Raw genomic sequence first — 24,036 nt, 5'->3', positions numbered from 1 at the left:
TTCCTGCTGTGTATCTCTGAGATTAACTTGGCCTTTGGAAGACCTTGAAGATGTGTCCGGGCCTGGAGTGCCTAGTGGGTGAATGGCTATATTCCCTGTCTATGTTGACACCAACAGTTATCTCTTGGTTGATATTTGTATTTAATTTCTTTTTTGTTTTGTGTGTGTTGTTTTAATTATTTTGTCTGCCAGAGTCACCTGTTTGAGATGGGTGGGTATACAAGTTGAATAAATAAAAGTCAATATGAAATGCCCCCTCCTTTTTTTTTCCACATGTGAGAACTTAGCTTTTTGTTTTTCAGTTAACAGTCTGGAGGAATAAGCTGGAAAGCAGGAACACACAGTAAGTCCTTTGTTCTTTACTACTGCTTTAATTATACAGTAAAAGTTTGTGACTGGGTTTCATCTATCGTACCAAGCCAGTTTGTTGAATAAAACAAAATTGTGTTTTACAACACAATAACAACACCCCTTACACATTATGGAATGAAAAAATAAATACATCTAGTTTGATTTGGATCTGTGAAGGAACCTAATGGCTATGTTCACCCAACATCCTAAAAAAAATCAGACTGTAACCAATGTGTTTTGTAAGCCATGATGTGGCTTACATTCTGCTAATATAAAATTTGTTTAAATCTAGTTAGTTGAGTTAAACATTGTTTGATCAATACCTTCAAACTAAGGTATTAATTGTGGCTTATAAACCACAATATATACTTTCCCCATTTGACTTATGGAATATATGAAATATATAGTTGGCTAGATATATATTGTAAACCCAGAGCAAGGGTTAATTAACCAAAAAACTGCAGATTAGCCAATTTGTGCAAACATAGTAAAAAAAAAAATTATAGCATTTCTCCCCCCCCCCCCCCAAAAAAAAAGTAGCTTTGGAAAAATCTTAAGTGGGGAATTTCTAATTCACTCCACTTGCATAGGTTTTTTAAACAAATAAAAAGATATGAGAGAATACTGATTTCACTTCCATTTAAATCAATATCAAACATGGTTTAGCTTGCAATGTGAGCAAAGCCACTATACTTTATAAACCATGCTTTTATTTCTGATTTAGTGAACCAGAAATGAACCAACTGAACCAATCCCAACAGTTTTGACATATTTATATAGTCAGATTAATATATGGGCAAACATGGCTTAGCACAATATATAAATCCAGCCTATTATGGCTTATTTAACAAACTATTTAAAATCAATATCAGTGCAGTTTGTAAACCATCCATTTAATAGGCTTAGACCTCATTAGACAACTCATGCCCTGTTGGGTTGTCATCATTTCCTTACCAGTTTCTTCAATGTCTTCAACAATGAGGGATCATCTAATATACAGTCTTTACTGGAAAAATTGTGAAACAGAGATGCATCTGTCTTTAAAAAAGCCAAAGCTGAACACAGTGAAACCTCAGCACAAGAAATGTTTTATTATATTTTGTACTTCGTCCTAAACTGTTTTAGGATTGTTTTTACATCACAAAATGTTTTATAAACTTTGCCAAATTTCAATCCTACATAGTCCATAGGCCCCAGATTTTGAAAATATTCTCTAAGTTAGCCAATTTGAGGCACCTTGGTTCAAAAATTGTTACCCCAATGATGCACAGTTGAAGGTTGTGGGAACAAGAATTTTAGCAGTATTTGCCACCTATGCTCCATTGGATTGTTTTGGGGATATTTTCTTATCTAAACAGAGAAATCAGAATGACCACAGGTGGGCAAAAAAGCAGTGGAAGTGGGAGCAACTTCTGACTTCCTGCCCACCTGCCCACTGACCTTATGGGAAACTGGCAGGAAGCATTGGAAATCCTTCCTTGCAGTTCCTCCCTCCCTCCCTTCCTTTTCCCCCTCCTTTCTGTCATTGTATTTTTTTTTCCTTCATATCTCCCTCCATAGAAATCCTATTGCTTCCTAATTAACTTTGCTTGCAGGAAGCTTGTGGGAAGAAAGGCAGTGGGGAAGATAACAGTAAGTTGCCTGTCCAAGGCCAGCAGGCAGATAAGTGGCTGCTACCTGGTGGGTGAGAGCGAGGGGATGCCCAGGAGTGTGGGTCAAAAATGATACGCAGGGGTGCCCAAGAGATGCTGTTCTGATCAGGAAGGGTGATCAGATGTGCACAGGAGATGCTATGCAAGTGAGGTCTGAAAGGGGGCATGGAGGTGTGCAAGAAGTGCTGTCTAGGTTGGGTAGGAATGGGCACAGTGCCAGTCAAGGATGTGTGAGATCATGGAGCGTGTAAGAGGTGCTGTACAGGTCACAGAGGATGCATAGGTCAAGAAAAGTTCATGGGAGGCTGCAAATCAGGGAGGGTTCATAGGATGCACAAAAGAAGCTGCAAGGGTCAGGGAAGTGGGTGGCGTCAGCCAGGAAGATTGCACCTTCCCTTCCCAGCAGGTAGGCAAGTGGCTACTACTGGGTGGGGGAGGAAGTAAGGAACTGAATGCCTGAAAACATCACTAAATGTTCAAAATGAGGATTATATGGCCGCAGCAACCTAGTGGCACCGAAGCAGCCACAACTTTCTTAAATAAAAACTGGGTGTATTAAATCCAAAGGTTCATCTCTGTACTTTTTTTAAATGGACACTGTAATGTATGTTATAGGCTGCTGAATAACATGGTTTCATGGTTTCTAAAATTTCTAAATTTCTAGAATTTAAAAAATAATTAGGATGCTTTTGAACATAGTATTAGCATTAAAAGGGCCTCTCTTTTTATCTGTTACGCTTTCTACTGAGTACACATGCACCTGTGTACCTTGCTATTTAATAGCATCTTTCTATTCAGTAATTTATTTTTCAACAACTTTAGGAGCACAACCACCCAGCAGCCTTCTCACGTCTCTCATGGATCCAGAACGGCTGGTTCAGTGTCCCTATGACAAAAACCATCAGATCAGAGCCAGCCGTTTCCCTTATCACTTGGTGAAGTGCAAGGAGGTAAGGAGAAAATGAAATGTAGTACAGAATAGGCAATGTGTGTGACATTTAAAGCCAAGCTAGACAAAACTGAAAAAAAGAGAAGTTCAAAAAACATTTAATTACAAAAAATTCCAACTCTGAAACCAGATACGCTGTCCCCATTGTTGAACTGTTCAAGGGAATTCGTGGAATGAAAACACAAACAGACCTGTTCCATATCGTACCACTTCCTGAAAACTCAGAACTGCTTACCACAGAGCGTTTTGCAGGTTCCAAAGCAGAATGTTACTCAATGAAATTGTGGATGAAAAATATTTGGAAAACTTATACTTGTGGTGTTTTGTGATCTTGCCATAGCTATCCCATACAGTTTCTTGGAACAGTCAATTCTTTGATTTAATTTAAACCCTTTTTCTAAACTATGGTTTTTTTTTTAAATCTTGAAATTTACCGTTGCCAAGATCTATTTTCATGTTCCACATGCCATTGCTTCTTATGAAATTGTGTTAAGTGTCAAAAGATTACTAAATCCCTTAATTTTCCACTCCTGAGATATTAGTGGCACTGTAAGGGGTCCTCCAGGTTAAAAAAAAATGGATTGATAATTCCCTTTCTGATGTATCTTTTGTATTTCAACATCTTTCCTGCAGTATCACTGATGACAGGATTTTGAAGATGGCTATAATTTCTACATTATAATCTCTTGGGTTTTGTTCTTTTGCCTAGAACAATGGGAAGATCGCTAGAAAACTAGCAACATGCCCCTATAATGCTCGCCATAGAATTCCCAAGGAAGAATTCAATTCCCATCTTGAAAATTGTGAGAATAAAATTGCTCTGGATGTGTCCAGTGGTAAGAGTTTGATTCTTTTTTCTGCTTGAATGCTCACTATGACTCTTGCATGGTGTAATAGATTATGTTGTTAAAAAAAACAGTGAATTAAGCTGAGAGTTATGCTGGCTACAGAAATCAGCATCCCAATATTTCAACCAAATAAATATATACTGAATATTCAAATGGTTACAAAATAAGGTGCAAAGAGAAGAAATTAATTTATAGTAAGCAATATGGCTTTGAAAATGATATTTTTTAAAATGATTGAAAGTTCATTCGTTTAAAAAATTAGACATTGCAAGTAAGGAGATCGAAAAGCTATCATGACTGACATACAATGCAGTCAAATAAGCGAAGGAAGATTACAATAATTACATATAAATCTTGGCATTGTATGGGAGGTTCAATGAACAAGAAAACATGGGAGGTTCAATGAACTTTTCAAACAGAGAAAGATGACCACTTTGTATATTTCTGTACATGCCATAAAATTAGATTTTCCTGAACAAAGAATACAAAATACACTATTATGAGGTAGAGTAAGTACAAGACCATTCTGGAAAAGGGTGTAATTCCCCTCTGTTCTTTAATATATTAACATATTTTGAACTTGGACATGAAGCAATAAAGTGGGCAGTACTGTACCTTTGGTCCTGAAAAAATTAATGGTTCAATTCCCATGTTGACTGCCTGGCTTAGATGTGTCTGAAATTATCTGTTCTACAAAAAGTAGCTGTTCTTCTGTTCCCCTTTCCTCTCTCAGTAAATAATAAAAAAAATTATGTATTTAAGAAGGGAACTCACCTGAGACAATGGAGAGCTTCCATTAATTTTCATATTTTATGCCAAAGCAAGTTCTTTCTCACAAAATGACTCCTTTTTATTTTTATTCATTTAATTTGATAGAGCAGCAGCTACCAAAGTCTCCTGGCAGTTTGAAATGAAACGTAGATTTAAAATCAACGTTCAAAACATTTAATGACAATTAAAATTAACAATTGTGGTCTGCAGTTAAAAGCCTAGGCAAAATTTCAAGAGCTTGTTTTAAAAGCTAATAAAGATACTGGTTATCAGATCTGATCTGTTATCAGAGACCAGGATCTTACCCTTTGCTCTGCCTTGCAACAGAGTTGTTTGAATTTCAATATCTCGATGTAAATTCACAAACATGAATTCTAATGTCTTAAAGAGATACACTCAGCCCTGGAACTAAATATCACTGTGCGTAACTGTTCATAACTATTCAATATCAATATCACCATTTCTGTACATTTTGATTGCAGGGGCTACCAATCTAAACATGGGAATCAAAGAGGAAACTAGTGTGCAATGCTCACCTTCGCAGGAAGACTGGGAAGCTGGTGAGTTTTTATTTCCAGAATATAGCACCATAGCTCTAAACAAATTTTCCCAATTGCAACATATTATAATTGAACTGAATGCAATTATTTTTTTTACAACAAAGCAGTAACTCCTTCCCTCTTGGAAACCCCGGCTTAAAACAGATTTAAGGAACCAGACCTCTTTCTCAAAATGATTAGGTGTTCCTCCTGATGATTAGGTCTTTTTCCACTTTTGAATTGCAACCATTGAGACAAATTTAGATAATATGAAAACTTGAGGGCTTTCTTTACATATTTATCTGGGATGCTCCATGAAGTTTAGCGTTGTCCTTAGGAGCCTTTGGTGAGAAAAATGTTCAAAACTACATGCAGGTGCGCTGCCCTAGATGATGAGAAGGTTACTCATCACTGAGAGAAGAACAATAGTTTAAGAAAGAGCTTTAAGTAGACCTGAGACTTAGTGTAACTCCACTCCCATCTTTCTCCTGACTGGAGCTTGGGTATTTTACTTGCTTTCTTTCCTTTTCTTTTTGCTTAGGCTTTTCCTGATTCTTAGATTCTGATCCAATGGGTAGGAGCCAAACAATATTTTTGTGTGTGTATCTAGAATGCTTTTGATTCTTTGGTAAAATAATTTTGTTTAACAGTGCTATTAAGCATAACTATCCCATGAGAATATGTAGTTCATGTCTCATCAACTTGACAGCTTCGTGGGGGGGGGAAAGAGCTTCCCAGCTATGTAATTATGCAAACAGCATCTAACACTTGTTTACTACCGTTCTTTTTTTTAAAGATGCTGATAAATGTCCTGCTCCTCTTTTTGTTTTTGGGAAGAGGTGAGTCTGCAGAATAACTGCTTTGCCTGTTATTTCACCTGTTAATTCAGCATCAAAATGGTATATCAAATGATGCAATAACTATTCTTAAATCTGGGACTATCACCTTTTTATGTCAAAGAGGTGTATTTAATGGTGTAGAAGAGCTATGTAATAAGCCATATTATGGGGGTGGGGGGAGAGTAAGCATAGTACAATAGTACAGTGGGTGTAGTTGCATACTAAAAATGCTTTTGCTTAGACAACATACATGTACTTTCTGAGTTGTCTACAAATGCAACTGCATATAAAATGCATTGTAGCGGAAACAAGGCAAGAGTCGGTATTGGCAGACATCAGTCTCCTTTGGATAGTTGTTGTTTTGAAGAATTGGTCTATAACGAAGTTATCAAATATATATAAAAGTTATTAAACACAGCTATAATATATCAAATATATCTTCTCGCAATCTCTGGATATTGTATTTTTTCCCCATTGACTCTGGTAGGGAATTCTTCATAGAATAGTATATCAGTTATCCTAGAGTCAATTTCTATTTTAGAAGAAGGAATTGCTTATCTAGACTTCCCTACAAATTAAAGGAATGGAAACCAGCACTGTATCCTTCCAGCCCTGTTGTTTGCATGAATGAAAGCTGCTCTATTGTTATTTGGAGAATGGTTTAAGTCCATTTGATTCTTTTTAATATTAGAGAAAGAATGTTAGAAGAAGCTAATTTAAGACATACATAATTATTGATGCTCATATTTTTCTTCCTGTAGCTATTCTGAAAAGAAAAAGTAGAAGCTACAACTTCAACGGTACTGTATTATAGAATTCAATAATCTATTAATTACAGAATTTCTAATTTTTAGCTTAAGATGTTCCAGCCAATCCTGTGTGATTTATAAACCACGGTTTCCTTGAGACAGACTGAGGTGCAGATTGTTTAAGGCCTACATACCCACAGAAGCAAACAAGTTTCATTGCTAATGAGTAATTGTAAAAGCTAGATATTTCTCTGGGGAGATGGCACTTTAAAAAATGTTTTGGCCATTATGAAGGCCATTTAAGTTAATTATAACAAGCCACAAAAAAGGCTCATCTTTTGGGATTAATTTTTTTTTTTGAGCCAATAATATTGGTACCATAAGAACCACAGACTATCATGTAAATTGACACCAGCCAAACATTGCTCATAATAGAGGTTAAATGTGATAAGAGGTTATAAAGTTTTCCCATTATCTCTGAGATACTACACAGTTACATTAGCTTAGTGATAGCTTGTTGAATAAGCTAGAATTGAACTGGTTAGGACATGTTTAGCAAAGTACTGAAGTTAGTCATTTTTTCCTATTTGAAATAGTACCAATGTAGTCAAAGTGAACAGCGAAAAGATGGCAAGAAAAGATTATATTTTTTTGCCTATGATACAAGAAAATGAACAGTAAATGGGATTAGAGGCCGTGCTAGGAAAAGCAGTTTTAGAGTCTCATCATCGGCAGTATATGTTACAATTTGCAAGATGGTGGACGCACTCTGTGAATACTCTTGCTTGGAATTTTGACATAGCTTTCCTTAGCTTAGGACTTCTTGTCCAAATAAACTAATAATAATGTCAGAGGAGCAAGATTCTTTTCACATCTCAAAACCAGTATATGTTAAACAATATAATTAGCAGTTTCTCCCCTCCCCCTTCTTTGTTTTGGACCTTTATCAATGTTGACAGATTGCAAGCAGTCTGGGGGAGTTGTAAGAGCCATTCTGAGATTATTAAAAATTAATTGGCTCCTCTTATTCCAGCTTTTATCATGAAGATCCCATTGGAAGAAGAAATCAGGACATTTTTTTTTTTTAAATTCAAGACAATTCTTTTAAACATTTAAATTTTTTTAAAAATGTTTTATTCAAATGTTTTAATAAAATTGGAAATAAAGTGTTACAAAAGTATCTCCAACTGTTTGTCTGCCATTTTTTTTATAACACATTCAGCTCTTTCCAAAAACATGAGGCTGCAGACAAATGATTATCTCCTTAAAATAAGAGAACCTTAACTAAGATGGAACAATTGCTTCACAGCCATCAGTGATCTTTATAATTAAGTGTGGATTTGAATTTTGCTTAGTCCAAAGTACTCAATCCAGTTTGCCACACTGGCACTCCTATGCTGCTGCTGCTGCTTAGCAGCCATTCTGGGGAGAAACCTCTAGGTTCTATCTCCCTATATTGGAGTAGAAGCGAGACTCTTTAATGTTGTAAGAAGTTTAAGGATGGCATTCTGATCAGAAGAACTACACTTCATGAGCATAAGATGTCTCTCAGCCAGAGTCCCTTCCAAACTACCATACAGGGCAAATGGGCAACTATAGAACGCACAACACTTGCAAAACTATCTTCAAAAGCACTTCATGTTAAATGAGAACTCCAGATAAATCCCTTTGTAGAGCACTTGCCAGTCTTGGTTTGTTGCTATTTGCATAAACTGTCACATCACGCTCAGCCAAAACCTAAACAAAGCATCTTTAGGCCCCCTTCCATAGGGATCATGCATAAGATGAACCAAGAACTTAGCCAAACCCCCATCCCTTTTCTGCACCTAAGGGAGGAGACAGGAAGGATAAAAGTAAAAGGTAAATGTTTAAGCTCTACTGTCAGGCCCTTGGCAGAGTTAGACTCTGAGGGAGAGGAGGAGGAACAGCCAACAGGGAGTGGAGGTGTGGCTCCGAAAGTTGTGGAGGAGGCTGGGGAAGGGCTGAGGCTGGCTGGGCAGTCAGAGGAAGAACCAGGCCCAACCCCCTCTGCATCCTAGGACACACAAGGAGGAATGGAAAAGGCAACAACTTTGCGAGAGAGGAAGCAGCAATGATCCTCATTGGTTGCAGCTGGGGAGACGAGTATATAAGAGAGACAGTTAAAACACAGGTTGCCAGAAGCAAAGCATGTTTTATTTGGGTCTGAAGTTATCTTAGTTGGTGTCCTTCTGACAGACTGTGCCTTGTTATCTCCTTGAATTTGGTAAATACTCCTGTTCTGTTGTGGACATTTTGTCATTGTAGTTTGTTTGGTTTTTTATTTCACCTCTATCTGCTCATTAAATTTGGACTGTATTGCTTTCTTTGGAAGACTATTTTTGAGTATGTTGTATCTCCAACTGAGTATTATTGAACAGTGGGGCCAAGTTGGAGGCATTAAAGGACATTTAATCATGTTTTGGATTTTGTTAACATTTGTGTTACACTCTGGGTCATCACAGCTACTCTTTCCAACACAAAGGTGTCTAGGTATATTTTTACCCATTTTTACTCTTCATTTCTTTAAGGATCACGAAACAACCAAAAGAGGGCAACTCCAGCAATTTCCTCTTGTCTCCCTTCTGTGCTTCAGGCATTCTTAAGTTGGCTGGCAGGAAATTGTGAAGTCTTATTTACCATACCTTCCTTTTCAAGGGTCCCTCGCTGTTTGCCATCCATTCAATTTTCCCTCTCTTTTTAATCTGTGGCTACTGAGTGTGCTTCATCTCCACTGGGCACTTCCACAATTTAGATCCCCTTAAATTATTATAGGAAATTTATATCAGCTTTTTTAATATGCAGCAGTACTAAATTAAAAGTAGAAATCAACTGAAAATGTACTATGTATTGTACATTTAGTATTCAGAGAACTGTTTTGAACATAACAGCTGTGTTTATCCACTGCGATGGACTATATTAACCTAATTTGTACAATACACTGAGAGACCAGCCACTCAATTGCAAGTTAACCATGGCTATGTTCACATGATGCATGCTACATTGTAAAGTTCAGATGAATCCCTCCATACTATCCCCAGCTGCATGAAAGTCTTTACCTGACTTTTTGTAAAGTATGGTATTGCATGGATCAAAACATTTTGCTATCTTGTCTAGAAACACCAAGATGTGCACAACAGGGAGCAATATGACAGTTTACACTAATTATCCAAAAGTTATAGCTTTTTATATTATGTAGATAGAGCCAATGCCTGTGTTCATATAATGTATTACATCTATGGTTGCTATTATGCAGTCTAAATCTATATCAACTATAAGATATTAAATCTCTAATTACAACCGGTTGGGTTGCAGCTTCTAGGGACTGTTGGCTAATGTCAAGAAATTAAGTAAAATCAGAATATTCACTTTCTAGTTTTTTTTTAAAAAACAGAAATTTGTCTGTAAAGTTTAACACGAAAAAGATTAATATTTCTGCCTGAGCAAGGGGTTGGACTAGAAGACCTCCAAGGTCCCTTCCAATTCTGTTACTCTGTTATCTGTTATTTACTAAGACAGGTGACCATCAGGAAATCCTATGGTTGTAAACTGGGTTAGAAAATGAAAACAAACCAAACCAAAGCATCCTGGAGAAAACCAATGGCCAATCATTTCTATTCTTCTGCCCAGACATCCATATGGATATAACCATGAAATCATCAGGCCAAATTGAAGAAGATTTGCCTTAGTAGGATTATACAATTATGCTTAGGGAATTGCATTACAACTAGTGGCTTCATACTTCATGAAATTACTCTTTTGTTAGTGATGCGACATTAAGGAAATCACAATTGGTTGGCTTCATGTAACACACTAATCCATAGCATGCCTTTGATTTAGCATAATTTTTTCCAACCATGTGTGTATTCTAGTCCAATATCTTTTAGCATCAATAATTATAGTTAGACACAGTTTAAAGCTAATGGCTATATGAAATGTATGACGCCAGCTAGTGGAAATTACATCTAACTGGACTGGCATAGGAATGACTGTTACAATTGGGTAAAATCAGATATTACAGCTATTGTCCAAAGATGATCTTATGCAGGAAAAAACCCCACCAAATTTCTTGTGAATGCTTTCTGTACTGAAGAATCCATAGGAAGCCATACTTGGTTACAAAGTTCCACCTAATATTTCTGGCAGCTCCTCTCATATCTTGACAGAAAATATCTGCATATATCTATATTTTTGAATGGCACAGCAGCATCCATTTTGTTCCAAGTCTTTCTGGCTGTGGGGTGCTTTATGCATGAACCAGAATATGATGTACTGTTCCACAAACTATGGTAAATAAAGCCACCACTGATAGACATACAGGTAGTGCTTGACTTATGACTGCATTGGAGCTTTCCATCATGTGACTGATCCGATTTTACAACTTGTTTTTGCAATGGTTGTTATGTGAATGCTGAGGTCATAAAGCAAACCCATTGTTCATTATAGGGCATTTTTGGCAAAAAAAAAAATGGAAGTAACTGCTAGTTTTCAGCAAAAATCTCGTAAGTCACTGCAAATGCCACAAATGTGGGCCACCTGCCAAGCACTCGAAATGTGAGGGCAGCCATCAGTACTTCAGAACTGGGTTGTTTTTGTCTTCATTCCATTAATGCAAAGTCCCCTTCTCATCTATCAGTTTGTATATCGTTTTCTTCTCTTTCTCTTTCAGGATTTTTTAAGGAAACTTTACAGTCAAGAAAAAATGTCAGAAGAAACAAACAATATTTGAACTGATGGAAGAGACGGACATGCAGATAACTAAAAAGGTTAAATACTTGGGAATCCGACTAACAGGAAAAGGTACAACCATTAAAGAAGACAACTACATTAAATTAATACAACAAATAGAGACAGACTTGGAAAAATGGAAAAATCTATGGCAAGTGGTTGGTCGGAAGGATAACCACAACAAAAATGAATATCCTATTGAAATTGCTATTTTTATTGCTTGAAAGAGGTAATTTGAGGACTTAAATAAATTGATTCTAAAGTTTATTTGGCAAAGAAGCAACAATCAAACTGAAAATGTTACAAGACACTAAAAATAAGGGCGGGGGGGTGTTTGTTGGCAGGGATGGGATTCTACCAGTTCAGCAGAACCAGTTGTTATGGTTCCTGGTAGTTCGGAGAACTGGTAAATCGGGCCTCTGGCTGGCCCCACCCCTCTCTACCTGCTTCTCCACTCCCTGCCCAGTCAGTCCCTATCACACATGCGAAACATCATGCGCATGCGCAACATACCTGCCGCCTGCATTTGCCTGCCAGGCCAGCCATTGCTGCTGGCCTTTCGCTGCGCAGAGTAAAAAGCTTGCAAGTCCCTGGCCCCTCTCTTTGGGAAATGACTCCTGTCTGCACAGGTAAGCCTGCAAGTCATGCTAGCCCCTCCCCCATGCTCCCCGGGCCTCTCTGGGGCTCCCCAGGCCTCTCACGGCCCTCTCTCTGGACCTTGCCCAGCCTACCTGCCTGCCCCCCATCCCTGGGCTCGGCTGGCTGGCTAAGCCGCCACGCAGGACTCTCCCAGCTCTCCCTACCATGTAGCAGCAGTGGCGGCGGTGGCAGCAAGGTCTTGAGCATCCCCCCACAGCCCTCCCAAAGTACCTCCATGTGCAGTGACGGCAGCGGACCCGACTGCCTCCCGTAAGCAGGGCTGCCGCCGCTGCACACGGAGATACTTTGGCTTGGGAAGCAAGCAAGCACGGGGAAGGGCTCCGGTGCTGCGATATTCTGCTCACTTCCCTTGCAGGCCAAGGCGGCTTCAGAAGCAAGCGGGAGATCATGGCACCTACCGGAGCCTTTCCCCATGCTTGCTTGCTTCCCTCGCAGGCCAGGGCAGCTTACGGGAGGCAGCCAGAGCCAGGTCCGCCACCTCTGCCATCTACGGAGGTGTTTTGGTAAGACTGCAGCCGGTGGGGATCTTCAAGGACCCACTGCTGCCGTCGCTGCTGCACTCAGAGGTGCTTTGTCTTTGGGAGGGCCGGGGCGGGGGAGGGCGTGCTCAACGCCCTACTGCCACTGTTACATGGAAGTGCTTTGCTTTTGGGAAGACTGCAGCCGCACACCAGGCCCACACTTCCTTTTCCTGCTACCTACTGCTGACTGGAGCTTGCCAGATCATTCAGTTCATCCCAGACCAGGTGTGTGTGTGTGTGTGTGTGTGTGTGTGTGTGTGTGTGAGAGAGAGAGAGAGAGAGAGAGAGAGAGAGAGAGAGAGAGAGAGAGAGCAAGAGCAAGAAAGAGGAAGGGACAGAAAGAGAGAAAGTGTCGTGCTTGGCTCGAGCCATAGCTCGACACCATCAGATGTACCAGCTGGTGAAGGCTAGCCACAAGTAAAGCCTGCCATGAACTCTCCAAGCCAGCTAAGGCATCAGCTCAGCAATGGAGCTTCAGATTCACTTTTCCCCCACAACAGTGGCGACCGCTAACAATACGCATCAGCAGAGCATCAGCTAGCCATGGTGATTGAAGCAGCATGAGAAAACCAAGCTGGCCAGAGATCGCTGAGCTGATACGGACGTCTGGAAGCGTGTTAACTTAGTGGAGGTGTAGGGGTTCACTTAATGAAGCACAGCTTGGTGATGGGCGAATTGTGGTGTGGGGCAGTGAAGTTAGCTGTCACCAATTAGGAACGGGATGCTGGCTAGCTGCGGGGAGGGGCTGCTGGATGTGGGAAGGTGATTACCAGGTGGGATAAATAGAATGCTGGGATCGGTGAACACTCCGCGCTAATTTTATTTTCATATGCTTGCTGCTTCTTGCTACCATCTGTGATGGAATAAAACGCTGATATTTCTTTGGATTCTGTGATTATTGCTTCATCTGTGTGGCTGGCCATAGAGTGGCTGAGAGAAAGAAAGAAAGAGCAAGGAAGACAGAGGGAGATAAAGAGAGAGCGAGAGAAAGAGAAAGAAGGAAAGAAGGGAGAGAAAGAGAAAAAGAGAGAAAGAGCAAGAAAGAAAGGAAGGGAGAGAAAGAAAGAGAAAGAAAGAGGAAGGGGGAGAAAGAAAAAGAGTAAGAAAGAAAGAAAGCTATTATTTTTAATTGTTCCATTATTTATCATATATTAATATTTTATACTGTCCCTACACCTAGAGTGATTTTACTGCCTTTCTTTTGCCCAGGTATTTTTCAAAGATTACATGTCTATAGTCCAGAGCATAAATACATGTGTGTTTAATAGAGTTGAAAGGGACTTTGGAGGTTTTCCAGTCCAACCCCTGCTCAGGCAGGAAAACTCTTGAGTATAAGGTCCTGGGAAAGGTGTCAGAATAGAATAATACTTAGAAGGGACCTTGGGCGGGGACCTTATACCATTCTAGAGGAATGGCTGTCCAGTGTTTTCTCAAAAACCTCCAGTGTTGGAGCACCCAGAACTTCTGGTAGCAAGCAGTTCCACTGGTTCTCACTGTCTGGAAGTTTCTCCTTAGTCTTAGTTTGCTTTTCTCTTTGTTCAGTTTCTATCCATTGCTTCTTGTTTGCCTTCTGGTGTTTTGGAAAATACATTGCCCCCCTCATCTTTCTGGCAACCCCTTAAAAGCCTGTTGCTTGTCACACTCTTGAGCAAAGCATGTGAGCCATTTCCTCCTTTCAGTGGTCCATGAAAGTACATCTATAGTACGTAAATAATAAAGTCAAAAAAGGTGAACATTTTTACAGAACTATAGATAAGTTGAGGCTGGGTGTGACAAGGAATGGCTGGGAGGGAAGGGGCCAGGCGAGGCACCCCTTGATGTGAGTGACATTGAGTTGGCCACGCCCACTCAGTCACATGACAACCAAGTCATGCCCAGCCAGTCATGTCACTACCAAGCCATGCCCGGCCAGCAAGCCACACCCACCCAGTCACATGACCACCAAGGCACACCCTCAAATTAAGCCATGCCCACAGAACCAGTTTTTAAGAAATTTGAATCCCACCCCTGGTTGTTGGGCTACCGGATTGGGAGCTGTATTACCAGGCTTGAGGCTCACATGGTTGAAAGAATGGATAAATTTGAAGAACAAAAGAATATTCACATTAGAAGGTCATGACTTACAATTGGGGTGGCATGCATTTATGTGGTATGGGAAAAGTAAAATACATAGATACTTCCGAAGGCACTATCATGCTCTGCTTTCAGTATGGGAAAGAATCAAACAGAATCGCTACATGAAAATACCGGTCTGGCTATCCACGATGGAAGTGCTAATACATCCAAATATTCTTGAACTGGGAAAAATTGTAAGGTATAAAGATATCCTAAACGAACAAGGGGACTTAAAATCAAAACAGGAACTAAAAAAATCAAGGAATCGATTTTGCCTGGTGGCCACATATCCAAATATAAACAAGACACAAGAAAGATGCAGAAATATATGGATTCTACAAAAAAACCCTAGAATTAGATCAGATATTTCTAGGGACAGATGATAAATTAATAAAGAAAATATATAATTACTTATTGAACTTTAAAATGGGAAAGAAACTACAAACTAACGATGTCAACAACATACAAAGGTAACCTTTACAAAATGTTCTACAGATGGCATTCACCACCAGCAAGAATGGCAAAGATGTTCCAAAACATATTGCCAGAGTGCTGGAAATGTAAACAGATACTGGCGTCCTATTACCATATGTGGTAGACTTGTCCAATGGCAAAAAAATATTGGTTAAAGATAAAAAGGTGGCTAGAACAAATGACAACACAACAAATAGATTTAAAACCAGAACTGTTCTCACTAAGTATACTGCCGGGGAAATATGACAAAAGAACTATATATTTAATATTACATGTAATAACAGCAGCAACAATTATGTATGGACAAAACTCAAAAAATGAAAATACACTATAGATGAAAATGTAATAAAGAAATATTAGACTGTGCCAAAATGGACAGGTTAATGATGAAAATTAAGGATAAAGAGGAAACAGTATTATTTAACATGGGACATTCTATAAATGATTAAAAAATAGAAGCAGAAATTAGCAAATTTATAATTAAGGATGATCAATTATCTATCTATCTATCTATCTATCTATCTATCTATCTATCTATCTATCTATGCAATAATGTTATAAGCAATATCACTGGGCTTGTACAGGGTAATTAGAAGTGAAGATTATATTGTATATATTATGAGAATAATGGCTATAATTATTGTGTGTATAATATGTGTATTCAAAACAGATTTCATACAGACAGTACACCGTCGTTGCAAAAATGGAAACGTTATATATAACAAAGGAAAATGTGTAATAATAAAAAAAGAACTGAGTTGTAAATAACCTTTGGGGGGGATCCGTTGTAACATTGAATGGTCATTAAGCAATAAATCGTAAGTCAAGACAACCTGTATAGGTTCGTTTTGAGAATGGGGATGATTATTAATATGATTGTGCACTATAATTTTCCATTATACTATACATTTCAGGAATGAATGCAGGAAGGGTAAAAAAAGAAGGCAAGGTGGCAATTGCAACTATGCTGTTGAGGCCCTGCCTCATGTACTCAAGGCATATAAAAAGGACAGGGTTTATATTTGGGCTTGTATAATTCTAATTATTTGTCGTTCATTATTTTTGTAAGGTTTTTTTATATCTAAATGCTTTCTTCGTTCCTAGTTCCTCATGCTTTATAATCAACTTTTATCTTACTCTTGAAAATACAGCACTTAGTTTTAAATCTGTTTAATGAAAAAATAGTCTAGGGGGAAAATAATCTCCCGTTTACTTGGTAAATGGTAATTGGGCTTATCACAAAAATATAATGAAAGGAACAATCAAGATGTCCTCTCTCTCCTTCCTGATTTCTACTGACCTTAGAATTATTGGCAAACAAAAAATATGACAGAAATAAAAATTCAAGAATTAAGTTATCCAACATTTACAACAGGGGTGTCATACTGGCGGCCCGTGGGCTGGATGCATCATACATAGGCCAGTTCAGTGATCGCGTGCGCCTGCACTCACACCTAATGCATGCACACCTAATGCGCTTCTTTCCTCAGACCAGCTGAGGCCTGCAGCACCAATCAGCTGAGAGGATAAAGAAAAGAAAAGCGCAGGGGCAGGTTGGGGGAAGCGATCCTGAACTTTTCTCTTCTTTCTCCTCTCAGCTGATCGTCAGCTTTTTTTTGTTTTAACTACCAGTTTAGAGACCACCCCTGGTCATAACTGTGAAAAACAGTCATAATTTCAGTGCCATTGTGATTTTGAATGGTCATTAAATGACCTGTTGTAAGTCAAGGACTACCTGTAGTTGGAGTGGTTAAAAAAAACCCCATAAATTCAGTACTTTGGGGTGAATGTCATCCTTCATTATGAAACTAAAATAATAATTCTGTTCACCAGCTGCTCCTGGAAGCACAGTTCAGCTAGGCCTGCTTATCAGGTTTTCCTACCACACCAGTGTTTTATGTACAGAAGGGAAGTGTGATATCACATTCTGCCTAAAACCCAAGGAACAGAGAGCAAAGCTTTTTTACAACTAAAATATGTCATAACAGCCTATCCTTGAAACAAGAAGCTGTGCGTCAGTTTCTGACCTGAAGAGTATGATTTTTATTGACCTTGCCAGTTTGATCACTATACATAGTGGAAATCTTTTGCTATTGTTGCTTCCATTACTTGCATTAAACCAGTTTGCTTTTTGACAAGTCCAATCAATCAATCAATCAGAGTAGAGTTGGGACCTTCAAGGTTATTTAGTCCAACCCCCTGCTCAAGCAGGAGAACTTATACCATTTCACACAAGTGACTGTCCAGTTTCTTCTTAAAAACCTCCAGTGATGAAGCACCCACAACTTCTGGTGGCAAGTTGTTCCACTGGTTAATTGTTCTCACTGTGAGGACATTTCTCCTTAATTCCAGGCTGCTTCTCTCCTTGATTGATTTCCATCCATTGTTTCTTGTTTTGCCCTCTAGTGCAGGGGTGTCCAACCTTTCACCTTCCCTGGGCCACATTAGAAGATGAAAATTTGGTTTGGGCCGCACGTAAAATAAAATAACAGTAATGATACCTGATCATCCAAAAAAAACATAGAAAACATAGTTAACATATTAAATTTATTTGGAAATGAAGTTAGTGAGATGTTTTTATTATTAATTATTTATTAAAAATTATTTATTTTTTATCACTTTTTTATCATGGCTTATTTTCCGGCCAAATTTTTTTTTGGGGGGGGAGAAAACTCACCCGCCTTGCGCCTACCTCTCCTCCTGCAAATGGCCCGGCTGGATGAGGCAGGACTGGAAGGCAGAAGCAGCAGCAGCGGCGGGGGCAGAAGCAGCAGCAGCGGCGGGGGCAGAAGCGGAGGCGGCGGGGGCAGAAACAGCAGCAGCAGGGGCAGAAGCAGCAGCGACGGCAGGGGCAGAAGTGGCAGCGGGGGCAGAAGCGGTGGGGGCAGAACCGGCGGCGGTGGCGGTGGTGGCAACAGCAGGAGGTGGCGCTCTGACGGCGCCTGCTTTTTCTGTTGCTGCTTGGCCTGGCGCTCGCCTCGCCCTGCCTCGCGCCTGCTTCTCCTCCTCCTCCTCACTGGCTCTGGCACCAAGGTTGGGGTGGGCACTGGGCCGCATTACAAGGTGATCTGGGCCGCATGCGGCCCTTGGGCCGCAGGTTGGACAAGCCTGCTCTAGTGCTTTGGAAAAGTAAGTTGACCCCCTACTCTTTGTGGCAACCTCCCAAATACTGGAATGCTGCTATTATGTCCCTCCTAGTCCTTTTCTCTAGTCCTTTCTTCTTTTCTAGTCCCTTCAAAAATTCAAAACTAGTAAAGAAACCGACTACCTACTCCTACTTGCTTTTCTGGTGGATATTCACCCATCCTTAATAATCCAGCACTACCTTAATCCTCTTTTTACAGTCTTTAGTTATTGGAATGATTTAAACATGGAAAGAAATATTAATTTTGTCAAACCTCTAGACAACACTCCCACCATGTGGCCAGTGGACACTTCTTAATCAAATATGAATGGTCGTATCTAATTCAAGTCAACTCTTTTTACCTTTAAGACTTTTATTTAAATGTTGAGCATTCTTACATTCTTCCTTCACTCTCACCAGATATTTGCATTTTTTGAATTGTGCAAGCAGCAGGCTCCCTGCAAGAGAGACAGAGCATTTTTAAAATCAGTGATGTGGAAAAGAAGAAAATTACTGCACGCAGACAGCAGTCCCCCTGTAATTTTATTTTGACATAAGGCTGTCAAGGTTTCTTTTCTCCTTCTTTGGGTTTTATTGAATTTCAACACAAGTCTCAGGAAAAGTGCACCACAGCAAGAGAGCAATTCACTTTTCAAGCTCTCTCTCTCTCTCTCTCTTTTTACTCTGCTCAAGGGATTTATCTCCTTTTCAAGGATGGTAACCTTGAGAAGGTCAAAACATAAATGGCTCAGGAGCAAAATGAGTATTCTCACTTTAGTAAAGCTATTGTTTGCATAAGTACTTTTGTTTTTTTCAAATGAGCCGAGCAAAGTTGTGTTTTTACTCCAATACATTAAATGTTTTAAGTATAAATTCCATCATCGCTTTAGGAAATTGGAGGCATCTGTCTAACAGATATATATGTTTTATGAGAAATCACAATGCTATGGGGTTGGTTTTTGTTTTTGTAAGATTATGTTCTCTATTCATTTCTACCTAATGAAGAATGAGATGGTAGACAAGAGAATTAGAGGTAAATCTGGATCCAAACATCAGCAAAGGCATGAATGCATACTTTGTTTTTAATCAGCCATTCTTTTCAATACAGTATTTAGTAGCTGGGCTCATAATAATGCTAGGCCATAGTTAGCAGAAGCCAGAGACTGAAAAAATAGTCCCCTGCTTCTCATATAGCACTAAACTCTTAATTGTGGCTTAAAATTCACAATAGCCAATATTGTGTTACAACAAACTAAACCAAATTAAGGATACCAAAATAAGGAACTATGAGGTGCCTTTCAGAATTCTGTTTGGTTTTCTGTAGAAACACACAGGTAAACTCCCTTGTTCTGCAACATGACAGAACGGAGACTTTGTCGTCACAGCTGTCGCAAAGGAGACAGACGCAAGGGCCAAGGAGCTAGTAGAAAGTAATAGCTATAGCTGACAGCATCAGGAAACTTAAAAACAGACTCAGGTAGACAATCCTATATATTGTATAGCTTCAGCAAGGACAAAATTACTCTATGCCTATTGTACCATAATTTATTCTTTAATAAAAAATTTAAAAAACATACTTGATCTTTGCAGCAAACACTGGACATATAAATAAGAGTCTTAAAATGAATTTATTACTTAGCTGCAATGAAAGTTACCTATGTGCATGCTATTCATTTCATGCAAATGGCAAAAGCAAGCCTGCTCTTCACGTTTTCAGCTAGCTTATTTTTAATATTAAGACTGCTGTTCTTTTATACTTTTTGCAAGAAAGAACAATACATTTGAAGGTAAAAAATCATGGGTTTAATTAGGCATGCATGAATTAGACATAATTCTTCATGATTTATTTTCCAGGAAGAAAGCAGGCTGGCTTAATCTAAAGTCTACAAAGCTGTTTTTCTCTGGAACAGAAATTCATTCAGAAGACATACAATCTAAAAGACTACAGACCATTTACATGTAATTCTAACCTATATCTAACATTATCCATAAGAAAAGCTCAGCCATGTACAGTGCATCGAATAACTCATCAAATTGCTTCTGGTATGGTTTGCTAGTCATTCATCTCTCTGGCTGATACCCAGCCATCTTTATGCTATGTGGCCAGTTTACACATTTATTTAATTTATATGCTGCATACAGGTGAAAGTCGAAAAATTAGAATACGTGCAAAAGTTCATTTATTTCAGTAATGCAACTTAAAAGGTGAAACTAATATATGAGATAGACTCATTACATGCAAAACAAGATAGTTCAAGCCATGATTTGTCATAATTGTGATGATTATGGCTTACGGCTGATGAAAATCCCAAATCCACAATTTCAGAAAATTAGAATATTACATGCAATCAATAAAACTAGGATTGTACATAGAACAATAATGGACCTCTGAAAAGTATAAGCATGCGTATGTACTCAGTACTTGGTTTGGGCCCCTTTTGCAGCAATTACTGCCTCAATGCGGCATGGCATGGAAGCTATCAGCCTGCGGCACTGCTGAGGTGTTATGGAAGACCAGGATGCTTCAATAGCGGCCTTCAGCTCTTCTGCATTGTTCGGTCTCATGTCTCTCATCTTTCTCTTGGCAATGCCCCATAGATTCTCTATGTGGTTCAGGTCAGGTGAGTGTGCTGGCCAATCAAGCACAGTAATCCCATGGTCATTGAACCAGGTTTTGGTGCTTTTGGCAGTGTGGGCAGGTGCCAAGTCCTGCTGGAAAATGAAGTCAGCATCCCCATAAAGCTTGTCTGCAGAAGGAAGCATGAAGTGCTCCAAAATCTCCTGGTAGATGGCTGCGTTGACCCTAGACTTAATGAAGCACAGTGGACCAACACCAGCAGATGACATGGCTCCCCAAATCAACACAGACTGTGGAAACTTCACACTGGACTTCAAGCATCTTGCAGTGTGTGCCTCTCTATTCTTCCTCCAGACTCTGGGTCCTTGGTTTCCAAATGAGATGCAAAAGTTGCTCTCATCAGAAAAGAAGACTTTGGACCACTGAGCAACATACCAGTGGCTCTTGATGCATTGACTCCAGCCTCAGTCCACTCCTTGTGAAAGTCTCCAACACTTTTGAATGGCCTTTTCCTGACAATCCACTCCAGGCTGTGGTCATCCCTGCTGCTTGTGCACCTTTTTCTTCCACACTTTTCCCGTCCACATATGCTTTGATACAGCACTTTGGGAACATCCAACTTCTTTTGCAATTACCTTTTGAGGCTTTCCCTCCTTATGGAGGGTGTCAATGATGGTTTTCTGCACAACTGTCAGGTCAGCGGTCTTTCCCGTGATTGTGATTCCTACTGAACCAGACTGAGAGACCATTTAAAGGAACCCTTTTCAGGTGTTATGGCTTAATTAGCTGATTAGAGTGGGACACTTTGAGCCTAGAATATTGAAACTTTTCACAATATTCTAATTTTCTGAGATTGTGGATTTGGGGTTTTCATGAGCTGTAAGCCATAATCATCTCAATTATGCCACATTACGGCTTTAACTATCTTGCTTTGCATGTAATGAGTCTATCTCATATATTAGGTTTACTTTTAAGTTGCATTACTGAAATAAATGAACTTTTGCACGATATTCTAATTTTTCGAGTTTCATCTGTATCTCACTGTCAAATAACATCCTGCATTCTGATTTAAAAGGAAGGAAGGAAGGAAGGAAGGAAGGAAGGAAGGAAGGAAGGAAGGAAGGAAGGAAGGAAGGAAAAGAAAGAAAGAAAGAAAGAAAGAAAGAAAGAAAGAGAGAGAGAGAGAGAGAGAGAGAGAAAGAAAGAAAGAAAGAAAGAAAGAAAGAAAGAAAGAAAGAAAGAAAGAAAGAAAGAAAGAAAGAAAGAAAGAAAGAAAACCTGCTATATGGTTCTTAAGAGTTGAATGCAGCCAAGCTTTAGGGTTAGAGAAAGCTAACTCTTTCACAGAGAGATAGATAGGATAGATAGAATACTTTATTGGCCAAGTGTGATTGGACACACAAGGAATTTGTCTTAGTGTAAATACTCTCAGTATACATAAAAGAAAAGATACATTCGTTAAGAATCAAGAATCATAACATACAACACTTAATGATGTTGCAATATCATGACACATCAGTAGGAAGTCACGTACACAGACAACCCAATACACATACAATAACAGCAATGTATAAAACCTGAGTCAGCTAAGGATTAGCCATATATGGCAATGTTTCCTGTTCCTGTATAAAACCTGAGTCAGATAAGGATTAGCCATATATGGCAATGATTCCTGTTCCTGTATAAAAACCTGAGTCAGCTATAGCATAAGGATTAACCATATATGGCAGTGTTTCCTGTTCCTGTCTAACCTCATGTAACCTAACCCCCCACCCCCCGCTTGCTGCACAATAAAAGAGAGGTGCGTAGTACTATCTGGGCTTCCTCTCACCAAAAGAAACCTTTGTGTCGCTGTCATCTTTGCCATCAAGAGGAGCCCACCCAGACAGTCTGCCTGGGTGCAGGTCGTCAGCTGATTCATCCTGGTACTGGGACCCGCAACTCATCATAATGATAGTCATAGGGTACAATCAGCAATCAAATCATACTAGGAAACAGTCAATATAAATCATAAGGATACAAGCGACAAAGTTACAGTCCTATATTCACAAGTGGGAAGAGGCTTCCGGTTTGAGCTTCTTCGGCGACAGACTGAAACCTCGTCTCTGTGAGGCTTCGATCCGTGCTCGCCGCTGGAGCGCCCCAAGCCGGCTGGTTTCGGGGCTAAGCCACCCCATAGAGGTGGTGAAGAAGGGGGAGACTGCCTGCAGGGTTGAGGAGAGCCACATCTCTCCTCCCCAGCTGGCCATTACTCCCTTTCCCGAAAGCGGTTGTAGCGGTGGTCAGAAATGGCCATCACAAAGAAGAACTCGGCTGGAAAAGAATGTGCAGGAGGAAGATAAGAAGAGAAAGTTTTGGTTGACCAGGTCAAACAGCAAAAGCAACAAATAAGGTACCCTGGAATTTAAATTTAATAACATTGTTCCCAAAGAAGATTTTGAAGCTGCGAAGGAGAGAGAGAAGGGAAAGGATTAGGGTTTTTTTTAATAGGCATAAGCTGAAAATAAAAGTCAAAGGGATAATAAAGATTTCTGGATATTTAAAGTTTTTAAAAGCAGGAAAGGAGAAAAAAAAAAAGAATAAAAGGGCAGGATCTGGAAAAATGGAGGAGACTTCCCGGAACTAAGGAATGGAACTGTAACTAAAAGGAACTTACAGTGAAATTTCAACAAGATTCCTCAAAGATACATCTTAATTGAAACTTGGTAACAAAATAATAGAACCCCAGGAAGAGAAAGTGGAAAAAAGAAGCAGAAAGAAACAGCCTTGGATTAGTTGGATTACTTGGATTACTTGGTGATTTTTGGTTTTTGCATCTGGATGACTAAAATTAACCGGGTGGTTGTTTAAAAGTCTTTAAAATGATATAGAAGAACTGAAAATGGAACTTAAAAAATGGAAAGAAGATGCACAAGAAGGGAGAAGTTCTTTTGGCTTCGTATTTCAATTCTTAGAAATGGAGATCTGGAACTATGAGAAACAACAAGAAACACTTGCAGAACAAGAAGATTGGGACAAAGAAGAAGCCATCCTTAATGATCAAATAATTTTAAGTGGGGGGGGAAGGAAAGGGGGGAAAGACAGTGAAAGGTTTAAGACTAGAAAAAACAACCAAAAAGA

At 39.4% G+C, this 24,036-nt stretch overlaps 2 protein-coding genes across 2 annotated transcripts in view; both read left to right on the top strand.

Annotated features, from left to right (window-relative positions):
* Positions 1-86: 86 nt before the first annotated feature.
* On the top strand, positions 87-11,726 carry LOC113444834 (gametocyte-specific factor 1-like). Its single transcript, XM_026713729.2, has 8 exons — positions 87-211; positions 303-343; positions 2,826-2,953; positions 3,662-3,788; positions 5,054-5,131; positions 5,907-5,949; positions 6,711-6,749; positions 11,386-11,726. The coding sequence occupies exons 3-7, from the start codon at positions 2,861-2,863 to the stop codon at positions 6,730-6,732; spliced, it is 363 nt and encodes a 120-aa protein (XP_026569514.1). The 5' UTR covers positions 87-211; positions 303-343; positions 2,826-2,860; the 3' UTR covers positions 6,733-6,749; positions 11,386-11,726.
* Positions 11,727-11,949: 223 nt separating this feature from the next.
* Positions 11,950-24,036, top strand: part of LOC113444902 (gametocyte-specific factor 1-like) — a 49,636-nt gene continuing 37,549 nt past the window's right edge. The window contains exon 1 of the mRNA XM_087925492.1: positions 11,950-12,073. Coding sequence (XP_087781618.1) covers positions 12,055-12,073 — 19 coding nt within the window. The 5' untranslated portion in view covers positions 11,950-12,054. The remainder of the gene's footprint in view (positions 12,074-24,036) is intronic.

Source organism: Pseudonaja textilis, chromosome 2 (genome assembly GCF_049901715.1).
Source record: "Pseudonaja textilis isolate UNSWEBS1 chromosome 2, rPseTex1.2, whole genome shotgun sequence".
NCBI classification, from domain to species: domain Eukaryota; kingdom Metazoa; phylum Chordata; class Lepidosauria; order Squamata; family Elapidae; genus Pseudonaja; species Pseudonaja textilis.
This window is presented reverse-complemented; position numbering and strand designations above follow the sequence as displayed.